The sequence below is a fragment of the Callorhinus ursinus genome, unplaced genomic scaffold (genome assembly GCF_003265705.2).
Source record: "Callorhinus ursinus isolate GAN/ISIS: 27379988/994484 unplaced genomic scaffold, GSC_fseal_2.0 scaffold32, whole genome shotgun sequence".
In the NCBI taxonomy this organism is placed as follows: Eukaryota; Metazoa; Chordata; class Mammalia; order Carnivora; family Otariidae; genus Callorhinus; species Callorhinus ursinus.
Window position 1 is genome coordinate 14,652,497 of NW_027397094.1, and position 12,805 is coordinate 14,665,301.

The 12,805-nt window shown below is 43.2% G+C and overlaps 1 protein-coding gene across 1 annotated transcript in view; it reads left to right on the top strand.

Annotated features, from left to right (window-relative positions):
* PCNX2 (pecanex 2) overlaps positions 1–12,805 on the top strand; it is a 313,479-nt gene that overhangs the window by 80,055 nt on the left and 220,619 nt on the right. The window contains exon 9 of the mRNA XM_073879043.1: positions 2,759–2,894. Within this exon, the coding sequence (XP_073735144.1) occupies positions 2,759–2,894 (136 nt within the window). The remainder of the gene's footprint in view (positions 1–2,758; positions 2,895–12,805) is intronic.

The following is a 12,805-nucleotide window of genomic DNA, read 5'->3' on the forward strand; positions in this document are numbered from 1 at the left end:
AAAGCAGAGGAATCGTGTTGGTATTTAATATGAGAATAAACAAAGTCGGGTCCTATATCAATACAGGGAAACAAAACGGTGAGGTGTGGTTATTAAGCGTCTACAATAGGGGAGACGCCATTTGGTGGTTTACATACCTAGTCCGATTGAATTCTCGCAACCTCTATGCAGGAGATATCTTCCCTGTTTTACGGGTGAGGATTTGAGCTCGGACAATGAATGCTTATAGTCACAGATAGTAATTGGGAGAGCAATGATTCACGCCTCGTTTGGTTTAATTCTAGAACTTATCCAGAAGATTTTGAAAAGAAACCAAACCCTAGAGTTTTACATGGGACTTTTAAACGGCTTCAATAAGAAAATAAAGTTATTTATTGTTATGATTATTTTACTATCAGACACATGCTAAGTAATATGCAGATATTAACGGAGGTGTGTTAACACTTCCTTTGTATCACGTTTCCTGGCAGGAAGCACCAGCAGGGGGAGGCTGGCTTTAACAGCTGTCCTGTACACCCTTACACAACAGCCAGTTCTTAGTTTTTGGTTGGCAATAGAGGGCGCTATTCACTTTCTAGATTTTTCTCACAGAAGCACACGTTTCCATCCCCTGCCTGCCTGGTTCGAGTCCTCACTTACATCACTGACAGCGAAGTCAGATTAATCTCTTGGTTTTAGTGAAGTTCTGGCATTTGCTGAGATTTAGATTTCCCTGAGTTTGTTTGAGCAAGGCACTTTCAGCCCTATTGTATTTAGCGATGGAACAACAGAATTACAGGGCGCGCAGTTTCTGGACACAGCAAAAAAGTCTGAATGGACATTGCCTTTGTAAATCTAACTGGTTCTTTTCTCTGTCAGCAGAAGATGTTATACCACTACTACAGACAGGAAGCAAAAGCACGGTTTGTGGCACAGTCATCCAAGTAACGGAAGGATAGGATTTTTAAGTTTGCAAACTCCATGGACTTCTTGATTTGCTTCTTAAATCCTGACCTTAACATATGATGTTTCCTGAATGGTTCTTTACAGGGACGCCTTTACTGAATGTATCATCAAATAGTCATGAATTATGTCTGAAAGATGTAGGGAAGTGTGTATGTGTGCACATGTGTGTGTATAGTGGAAGTATTTTAAACACTGTTCTGTTTATGTGTTTGTGAATACGGTAGTAAGGAGTAAGGAAAAAGAAAGATCCAAAAACCTGTCAGAGACTTTACAATGAAGTGTGAGGCTAGAAATCAGAAAGCCATTACGTTACTGTAGCATCTACATTCTTGAGGCAGTTTGGGCTGCAAGTTTCATAAGACCCAAAATCACAGTGACTTAGACAGGAAGTCCAAAGACATGATCAGTACAAGGTTGGTTAATTCAGACACTCAATGTTGTCATCAGGAAATGAATTTCTCTCAGCTCTGCTGTCCTTAGGCTGGTTCCTCATGGTGACAGTGTGGCTGCCAGAGCCCCGAATGTTTCTTATTCACATAGCATCTGAAGGCCAGGAATAAGAGTGTCTTACTTTGGTTACCTTTTAAGAAATAGAAAAACTCGTGCGCAAGCTCCCTGTTACCCTTAGCCATCTCCCCTTTGCTCCATGGTGGCCTCTTAGGATGCGTTCTCTCCTCCTAAAGCCAGGCACTGGCCTAGAGTAAATGGGGTTAAAGCGATGCACGTAAAATGACCAGGATTGACCCCTGGGACTAGGGAGGGACCTAGTCTCTCTTCTGAAGCCATAGTCTTGGATGAGTGAATAAAATTGGAGTTATGTTTTTTTTTTAAAGATTTATTTATTTGAGAGAGCGAGAATGAGAGAGAGAGAGAGTACATGAGAGGGGGGAGGGTCAGAGGGAGAAGCAGGCTCCTCGCTGAGCAGGGAGCCCGATGTGGGACTCGATCCCGGGACTCCGGGATCATGACCTGAGCCAAAGGCAGCCGCTTAACCAACTGAGCCACCCAGGCGCCCAAAATTGGAGTTATGTTAGCAGCAATTCTATTAGAAATGACTGTAGGGTAGGCAGTCAATATTGCCCCCTCAAGGTTGTCGGCACCCCGCTAGAAAAGCAGATGGAGAAGCGTGTCCTAGTTTTTGCTTTCTGAGCCAAAGGAAAGATGCCAGGCTTGAGATTTCTGGAAGAGTTTTATTAATTTACATCCTGTCAAACTATATGTGATTAAAGACAATAGAACTACTTAAATATTGACTACAACTAATTTAGTAATGTCCTCTTTTCCAATTACCTGAGGCGTTTCTTGGACCTCCTGTGCACTTTCTTTGCTTTGGGTGGGGGTGGGGGGCGAGGAGGGGATGCGGAGTGTGTTGGGGGTTGGGGGCGGTAGCGGAGATGGTAGATAGTCAGCGTTTCGTCCTGATTGCTGTCTTTGGAATTATCCAGACTGTTATTTATTGTTTTCATGAACTATGAAGCTAGAAACGATTGCTTTCACCTCCCCATCCATTAACTATGTAGAAAATTAAGGTTGTCATCTCTAGAACACCAACCATCTACTTACCTGCCCCTGCCCACGGCACCTCTGGACAACCTGAGTAATTTGAATGTGTGCAGGGTGATTGCCCACCTGCCTGCAGATAGTGTCGCATATGCAGACTGTCAGCCCCTAACGGCGCGTGTAAGGCAGTAATGGTTGCAAAGGCCTAGCCGCTCCCTGCACTGGGGCTCCCTAGTGTCCTGTGTTCGTGTGTAACGAACAGACGACGTCCATACGCCCGCGTAACCAGAGCTTGTCTCTTGCCCCTCCCCAGAGAGATGCAGATCAGTTCCTCCAGCACCACCACATCCGAGAGTCAGGATCCTTCTTCTGGAGACCCAGCGGTCAGCGCGCTTCAACAAGAGCTGCTACTCATGGTGGCCCGGAGGACCCCGACAGAAGCCCCACGGGTACGTTCCGGCCGCACTGTGAATGTTGCAGGAGCGGGGATCTTGAAACCGGTTTTGTGGTCAGATTGCCTGACAAAATTAGTCAGGTCTTACCCCGACGTTTACCCTGCTGCTGGGTTGTGGCTGTATCACTGCATGGTAGCCTACTGAATGAATGTGGGGGAAAAAAAGACATTTATATAACAGGTATCCTTCATTGACACTAACAGCATTGTCATTGTCTTACTGCTCTTCCAAGCACATTAGAAATTCATGTACGTCGATCTTTGGTTGCCAGGCTGCACAGATCCCACAAGGGCTTCCTTGGCTGGGATGCCTTTTGCTCACCACGGTTGGAAAACACCTGGATTCTTTTTTTATTAATTTATGACAGCCTTATATACTAAACATTCAGAGATTCTTGAAGAGAATCTTGACTTGAAGAGAGATTTTATTCTTAGAGCAAATGACATCGTCAAGGGGCTTAAAAGATGAAGGCTTCTGTGATTTTACCAAGAGGTAACTTACTAATGCTCATTCACTTATATGGTACACCTTTATGAGGATGACTTTGGGAGAGGCAGAGCAAAGAACTCAGAGCAAAGGATTACACGGGAGGTAAGAAGTAGCACTGGACATGAACTTGGAGCTACAGATTCAAGCAGGGCATTTCGGACAGAGAGGCTGGAGAAGGCTCCTTAGAAGAGGGGACGCCGGGCTAGACCTTGGAGAGAGATGGCCTCAGCTGGTGCAGGCAGAGGGGTGCTCGCAAGTTAGTGTGAGGTTTTCCTGTTGCTGTATTTATCTTCCTCCCGGCGATGTTGTGATTTCTTCTAGACAACCTCGCTTACAAAAAAAATACAGTGTTATACTTGTTTTTATGATTTCTTAACTAAGGTTTTCCACAAGGTGCCTGAGGACACTGTGGGTTGAAATTGGTCAGATGTGTGAAGAAACGGTCATGTTATCTTGTGACCGACCGCACGTTGCTCTGGGATCCCGCTGACCGGGTAGAGAGGACTGAGAAGGGCCAGTGGAGCGGAACCAGCCCTTCCAGTCATGAAGGAGTTTCTGTGGGAACCAGCATCCAGCGAATCCAAAAACTCAGTCTTTAGGGCATCTCTCCCCTTCCATGTATTCAGTCTCACCTCCCTGTCCTCCTTTCCAGGGCTTCTGGGTACAGGAAGGAGTTTTCCTAGGTGCAGGGGAGACACTTCTGGTCATGGCTCAGATGCCTGACCCCATCCTGGTCACCAGGTATGCTGGTGGCGCCTATAGGGGAATGGCTCTTCCTGCCCGGTTAGGGTGCACTCCTCGGGGTCTGCCGACCCTGCCATCAGCCCGCTGGCTCTGAGGACCCCACATTCTGTGGCCTCTTCGTCTCCACCCACTCTCTTTGGTTCACTGGTCCCTTCTGTACCTCCATGTGTTCCAGGGGGCCTGGACCTCAGCTGCACCCTCACACGCTGTGCCCTGTGCCCAGCCCTCCCTCAGCCGTCAGCACTAGCTCCCACCACAAGTTGAAGTACACGGGGGCGGGGGTGTGGGCAGAATGTGGGTTTTCTCTGAGACACTGACATTTTCCCTGACACAGGCCTGGGGAGGCTCCAGCTCCCTGCAATGCTTCCCTGCCTCCCAGAATGTCAGTGTTGGATCTCCAAGGAGAGCAAAGTTACATAAAAATACCCACATCGTTTGGGAAGATGTGAATGTCACTGATGCTATGAATGGTGGAGCCACAGGGGACCTGGGAACTTTGGATGATCAGAGATGCAAACCCACACACTTCATATCTCAAAAACAGCCCAGGTAGAGCAGAAACTTGGAAATAACTAAATATTGCATGGAAAAATCAGAAAGAGTCACGCTATTCTTTACATTTAAAATTCTCTAAGTGGCGTGATTATGTATGTGAGCGTATAAAAAACTGAATTCATATTTAGCGTTTCATTGGCAATTACTTAACCAGATTATTGACAAACTCCAGTCTTTTTAACTTTATTTAAATTTTTAAGGAAAATTTAAAAACTTTAAACTTTCACTCTATGTAGGTGTGGAAATAGAAGGATGAGTACTGCTATCCAGGCTCGTATTTAGACGCTGAGGAGATATTTACAAAGGTCTCACACCAGAAACAATTCTTTACTTCTCCTGCTTGGCTTTCCAAATTCAGCTGGTATCACCAATTAGGTTTTGGCCACAAAAGAAGAATGAAGTTAGTTTCCTGCTCATTCTCCCAGTCTATTTAGTGAAGGCTTATGTACTGGTAGCTCTGTGCCAGGGAAAGGAGCACAGCGGCAAAAGGACTCAGCCCCTGCCTCCAAGCACTGGTCAGCCGATTCAGCTCGGTATGATGGAGGTTATGGTCGGGTGCCATCGGACACAGGAAGCCCCAGGTCGGGATGCAGGAGATCGGGGAGGCTTCCTCGGTGAGGTGACAACTCAGCTAAAATGTGGAAGATGAGCTGACTTGAGGCAGAAAAACCGCCTGGACAAAGGCTGGGTGGTGAGACAGAAAGCAGGTGTCCTGCTCACGGTCCTGGCATGTGGAGGCATCTCGGCAATGACACGAGGAGTTGTCCTGAAGACAAGTTCAGCAAAAACAAGCAGGAAATTGAGCTCTGAAGACAAGACTCTTTAGTGACTTCCTTTCCTCCCTCCACCTTCCCTCTGTCCTTCACGGCTGCTTGAGTGCAGCTTGTGGAGTGGGAGTCCCCCCCCCACCATAACCTTATGCAAACTCCTCTCAGTGCAACAGAGGACCATATCCTACAGGCTCTGGTGGTGACCAGGAGGCTGGCCCACACCAGAGAAAAGACTTTGAAATTCTTCCCTGGCACATATAAAAATGAATGAAGTAGCCTTGCAGGGGGAGTTCCCAGTAGGACTGGTCAGCTTCTTTTTATAGGAGGCAGATGAGTGGGAGAGGTTCTGTTTCATCACCATGGCCCCAGAGCTTAGCACCCGAGCACCGAAAGAAGGACAAAGCTTGGGGCGCACGTGGGGTTGGTGGAATCTGTCCTCTGAACTCCAGATTAGCATGGAGGGGCTTTTGAGTATTATCAGTCACAGTGTCCCATGCATCCGTGTCATAAACTGGTACTTCTCTGTGCCTCAGTTTCTCCATGATGTATTTCTAAGCTCGTTGGGTATAGTCTGTCCATTCATAATCATGACTTTAAAATTTTACATTGTACCATTATGTAGTATTTGAGTAATCACCTTAAAACATCTTTATTACACTACTGGTTGAGAGGCAGGCCCAGGCCACTGAAAGACAGTGTCGGATCCTTGGGAGTACAACAATTTCTGCTTCCGTTTACCCTCACCTTGAGCTGGCTTCAAACCCCTTCACCCTGCCCACATTAAGAAATGGGATAGTATTGTTTGTGAAAGTACTCTGTAAACTGAGGCTTTCTGTGAATCTATAGGAGTGGTATTATTGTTATCAGGGGTAGCATGAAAGCCGGTGGTTCATCGGTCCTAAAACGATCAGTGAGCATTGCAAAGATGCGCACAGCACTGGGTCTGGCTGATGGTTGCTCTAGGTTAATGTAAAGGTAGCATTTCCATCATAATTTACTATCATTAAAGGATTCATGAAAACGGAGACTTTCACCTTTTACCCTGTATACCATTTGTGTTTTTTCTCCCGTGATGATGTGTTCATGAATTGCTATTTTTAAATTTAAAACATTTTTAAAAGGTAAAAGCATATTCCTGGATCTCTAATTTGCATGAAGTCATATATATAGTGTTTTTTTTAAAAGATTTTATTTATTTATTTACTTGAGAGACATAGTGGGAGAGAGCATGGAGTGGGAGGCGGAGAGAGAGAGAAGCAGGCTCGCCACTGAACAGGGAACCTGATGCAGGGCTCCATCCCAGGACCCTGAGATCATGACCTGGGCCAAGGACAGATGCTTAACCGACTGAGCCACCCAGGTGCCCCCATATATATAATGTTTTATAAACAATGCTGTCTACAAGAATATTGACATTTACTAGCAGTTGAAACAGATGAGATATCAATTATAATACCTTAACAGAGTCACTGATCATTTTACATATTCATTTACTGGAAAGTATATTTTGACTTAAAAAATGAATGTATGCATACTTTTCATTTATCATGTTTGGAAGTTTATTTTTTTTTTTAAACATGAGATTTGTTATGATTCCTGAAATTTCGCAAACTCCTTTTTTTTTCTTTCTGCAAAATTTTGCAAAACTGGAGTTTTGGCTGCTAAATAGAGCCACTGTTATAATAGTATCCCATGTGTGCTTTGTTTTTTATCCTTCAAAGTGTTGTTGATATCCAGATTTAACCAGCATTCCATTAGCAGATTAGGAACACTAGTTATGTGCAGGGCATGTGTTTGGTGTCTCATTACATCTCATACTTGGCATCACATTATCTTTATAGGAAATCTTGGAGGTGAGGTATTATTTTCCCTTGGATTTACCATCTAAGGAAACCAGAGCAGAAGGCACTGGTGTTTGGGGCATTGGCTGGACTCTTCCCAGCCCAGCGTTCCTTTTACTTTGTCCTTTGGTCACTACTGGGATTCAGTTCTGCTCACCTCCTTCTCAGATGCTTCTGCCATGATGTCTCATGAGCCCACTTCTGACACCAAATAGTCCCTTTCAACTCCACCTCCCCTGCACTGGATTTGACAGCTCTTGGGAAGGACATGTAGTGCCACACAGGACGGCTATCTGTACTGTGTCCTCTTCACTCCTCTACCTCTCCCTTCAGGAGTTTTCAAGACACTTCTGCCCTTCACAGGAGGCCTACAACTTAAATCCACCCGTGTCTGTTCTGACTTTGAGGGTTCTGTAGACCTGGTCGCTTGCTCTTCTCCGCGTAACAGGCCCTCCTTTATATTTTAGCTTTTATTAGGTACAGTTCATGCTTCAAGTCTTAAGTCTGACTTTAAAATTCTTTGAAATAACATATTATTGGATCTCCATTATTGCCCGTCCTAATTATTTTTGTCAGTGTCCGTTTTCTGATGTTTCCTTTTCAAATTTGTGTTTTTAATTTGTTTCTCTACAATTGGACTCATTCATATTGTGTCTTGAAGTGTTTTGCTGTGCAGGTGGCTTTCGCCTTACCCAGTGAGCACTGTCTAAGCTGTGGATTCTCCTGGGTTCCCCTGAGACTGCAGAAGGAAACCAGGCTTCAGTGTCCCACAGGCCTCTTCCTAGAGTAGGGCCTCGGGGGAAGCAACGTGACCTCTTAGAGCCTCAGTTCCTCACATTTTAAACTGGGATAATAGCACCTATGCGGAGGAGTTCTTGTAAGGTTTTGAGGATTAGAGATACTATATGACAAAATTATGCCATATAATCAGTGGTAATGGTTAACACCATCAAAAAAAATTTTTTTTTAAGAGAGAGAGAGAATGTTTGAGTTGAGGGGGCAGAGGGGCAGAGGGAAGAGAGATAATCTCAAGCAGGCTCATGCCCAGCAAAGGACCCAACTCGGGACTCCGTCTCACAACCTTAAGATCATGACCTGAGCTGAAGTCAAGAGTTGGATGCAACCCAGGCACTCCCAAATTCTTATTAGTTATATGGAGCTCTTGAAGGCACCATTATTTTGAACAGTAGAACTTTTCAGGTAGCTTGGGGGAGAGGGATGGACCTTTACATTCTTATATTACCAAAAAATATTTCTGAAATATACCATATATATACACACACACATATATATACATATATGTATATATACATAAGAAGATGTATATATGTATATATACATATATATGTATGTATGTATATATGTATATATACATATATATGTATATGTATGTATGTGTATATATACACATATATGTATGTGTATGTATGTATATATGTATGTATGTATATATATGTATATATGTATGTATAGATGTATAGATGTATATATACATAAGAAGGTAGGCAAATGCCTACCTTCTTAAGCTGAATATGCTAATCATCATTTAAATTGTTACAGATAATTTAGATTCATGAAGGGAGCCTTGAATATTATGCTGTAAATACAGATCCTTATGGGGAGTGTGAGCAATGCATTTATCTTGTTTCTTCAAAAGAACTTGTGTTCAACTTACACCCTGTCACTCTGTTTTTGCGAATCTCTTTTTTGAAACAGGAGAATAAAATTTGCGAGCCTGGCCTACTGGGCAAGGTGACATGGTGGTTCTTCGGTAAGGCTTAATTAATGAGTCAGAGACAGAAAGAGCGTTTTGGCCAGTGTGTCTGTGCATTCACAACAGAGACTGGGTCTCTGTTGTGAGTCCTACCTCTGCCAGCCCTGTCATTGCTGATGCTGTCTGGGAGCTCTGCCCTAGACCCCTTACTCCCAACTCCCTCCAGTGTTATCTAACTTACACACTCCCATGGCTCACCTCCCTCTCTTTTTCTAGATATATAGGCATCAATATATTTATACTTGTGTATGTGCATCACCATGTTCTCATGGTTAGTTTGCTTGTCTACCCCCTTGGAGTTGTTAAACCCCTTTAAGCTAGAAACTCTGTCTTATTATCCTTTGAATTCTCAGCATATAGTTCTTACAGCATCTGGCTTAGATAATCTGTACAAAAAATATTTGTTGGATGAGAGAATAAATGAATGATTGAAATGATGAGAAAAATTTCAATTTGAAATTTGTACTAGAAAACAGGCTATGAATAATTGCTATAATCCACTGAAACATTTAGCTCTGAAGTGCCTTGGTAGCTAAGACAAAAACTGAAATTCCATGAACCTTATTTTCTCATCAAGGAAGTTAAGTTATGGGCTGATTTGTACCTCAGAATGTGGCTGTATTTGGAGAGAGGATCTTTAAAGAGGTAACTGAGTTAAAAAGAGGTCATTAGGGTTGGCTCTAACCCAATATTGCTGTCACCCCTCTAAGAAGAGGGCATCGGGATGCAGATACGCACGGGGGAAAGACCACGAGAGGACACAGAGAAGACAGCCATTGACAAGCAAAGCAGAAAGGCCTCAGAAGACAGACTTCCAGCCTTCAGAACATTTGTGTTGTTTCAGCCACCCACTCTGAAACTGATATAGAAGCCAAGTTCTTTTTCCTTTGCGTTAAATGCTGAGATTTTTTTTTTAAACAAGGATTTTTATTTAAGGAGCAATAAATAGCACAATTTACCAGAATCTTTAATAACTTTTGCAAACGATGTTGATGTGATCTTCATGTGATTTTGTTTATTTTTCTTATAATCCCGAAGAATGCTCTCATCTTCGCTGCTGCTTACCCTTGACCTATTTATGCACCCTAGGTGAATTCCCACATCACAAAACAGTAAACTGTGGTGGCCCTGGCCCTCTTTGTCCATGGAACATAAAGGAAAAAGATCCCTTCTGTTGGGGGGAGGTTTACTATAAACCACGAATTCCTTGTCATTAACAGAAGATGCTCTTCTTGCTGACATGACACAGTTTCCGCTACGCTCTCTTTCATGCTGGAATAGAATCCCAGACACAAGCAGCACTTACCATCTCAACTTTCCTGCAATAATACAGCCAATCCATCCTGCATATGGCCGTCCTGTATACTGCCGTCATGGTGGAACAACTGTCCCTTGAAATGCCTTTTGCATTAATATTTTATAATCTGAATAATAACTTCATGTTCCATAGCTGAGTCAGTGCATTGGTATCTGGGAACAAAGAGGTGGTAAAATGGGCCTCCTTGGAGGGCTCTGCCACGGTGTCCAGTGAAGGAGGTGTACCGCCCTGATGCAAGCCAGGCATTCTGACACCAGTGACTTTCACTGAATCTGCCCAAATCTAACCTTCTGCTGTCTAAGTCAGGGAGAAATGTGATGCGACCTTTAAAAGGCAGCAACCACCCCCTCCCCCATGGCTGCTCTTCTGTACTGTTCTCATCCCTTTTCTGGTCTTGGCCCTTCTTACTGGTCTCCCGTGTTTTGTGTGCTTCAGCCTACAGGAAATTACAGCCTATCTTACATCCTTTTTGGAAAAATACAGGGCCCAAGCAAACAAGTAAAAGTACAGATTAGAATGATCTGGCACTTCCACGTCTGGGTATATATCCAGAAGAATCTAAAGCTGGGACTCAAACAGGTATCTACATGCCCGTGGTCATAGCAGCATTATTTGCACTAGCCAAGGGGTGGAAGCAACCCAAGCGTCCATAGACCGATGAACGCATGAACAGAATGTGGTGCATCCTTAAATGGAGTATTCAGCCTTAAAAAGGAAGGAAGTCTGACACCTGCTACAACATGGATAAACCTTGAGGTCACTATGCTAGAGGAAATAAGCCAGTCACAAAAAGACAAATACCCTATGATTCCACTTATAGGAGGTACCTAGAGTCGTCAAAACTTAAAGAGAGAAAGTAGAAATGTGGTTGCCAGGGGCCGGGGGCAGAATGGAGAGTTAGTATTTAATGGAGACAGAGTTTCAGTTTTGGGAAGATGAAGAAGTTCTAGAGATCTATTTTACAACAATATGGATATAGTTAATACACTGAACTGTACACTTCAAAATGGTTAAGATGGTAAATTCTGTGTTGTTTTTTAAAGCACAATGGCAAAAAAAAAAATACAGGTTAGAAATAGAAGATCTACAGAGGGCTGGGGCATCTAGAGAAGTCTCACCGATAGTAGCAAAAAGTGACAAATAATGGCCAACAGCAAAAGAGGAACATGGGGGCTTTGACTTTTTTTAAATTCAATTTAGTTAACATATACTATATTATTAGTTTCAGAGGTAGAATTTAGTGATTCATCAGTTGCATATAACACCCAGTGCTCATTACATCGTATGCCCTCCTTCATGCCCAGCACCCAGTTACCCCATCCCCTGACCCACCTCCCCTCCAGCAGCCCTGTTTGTTGCCTATGATTAAGAGTCTCTTATGGCTTGTCTCCCTCTCTGGTTTCATCTTATTTTATTTTTCCCTCCCTTCCCCTATGTTCATGTTATGTTTCTTAAATTCCACATATGAGTGAAATCATATGATAATTGTCTTTCTCTAACTGAATTATTTCGCTTAGCATAATACCCTGTAGCTCCATCCACGTCGTTGCAAATGACAAGATTTCATTCTTTGTGATGGCTGAGTAATATTCCATTACACACACACACACACACACACACACGCACATCTTCTTTATCCATTCATCTGTCAGTGGACATCTGGGCTCTTTCCAAAGTTTGGCTATTGTGGACATTGCTGCTATACACATGGGTGTGCATGTGGGGTTCTTTGTCTTTAATGGTCTCTGTGCACAGAGAATGGCAGACAGAGTACAATGTGGGAAGTCTAACGGGAGCCTCTCCACTTAATCTGGGACTTCAAGAAACCACATCTTCCTCTTAGGATTAACTAACCACACTCAATCAACACCATCCCCACTAAGGGGACTGCACAGAGAACTCCTGCCTCAAACCTCGGTGTGGCTTTGCAGCCCTTCTTCACCTTGGATCACATGGATGATCCAAGCACCTCACACAAATAATTTATTTTAAAATGGTGCCAGGTTGGTATTGCATTCCAGTGCCTAGCAGAAACAAAGGTAAATTTTAATCCGGAAGAACAGAGCTTTATTATTGCTGTCAAAGAATTCATATTAATAAGGATCCAAGGAAAAGTGACCAGAAAACATACTCCCATGAATAAGAGCCAGCAAAGTCAAACAGAAAGCAGAAACAGACTCTCAAAGGATTTAGAAATGATAATGATTAGATTCCAAATATGGATTAAGTATGTCTAATGTATTATAAAGAGATAAAAGAAGTGATGGAAATCTAAGTAAGAAGCAAAAGGCCATGTAATGACCAAGCAAATCTGAAAAAAGCACCGGATACTAGAAATGAACAATATAATAATAAAAATAAAACTTTAAGGGATTTAATAGGAGATTTGGTACTTAACGGCAGATTTGAACAAA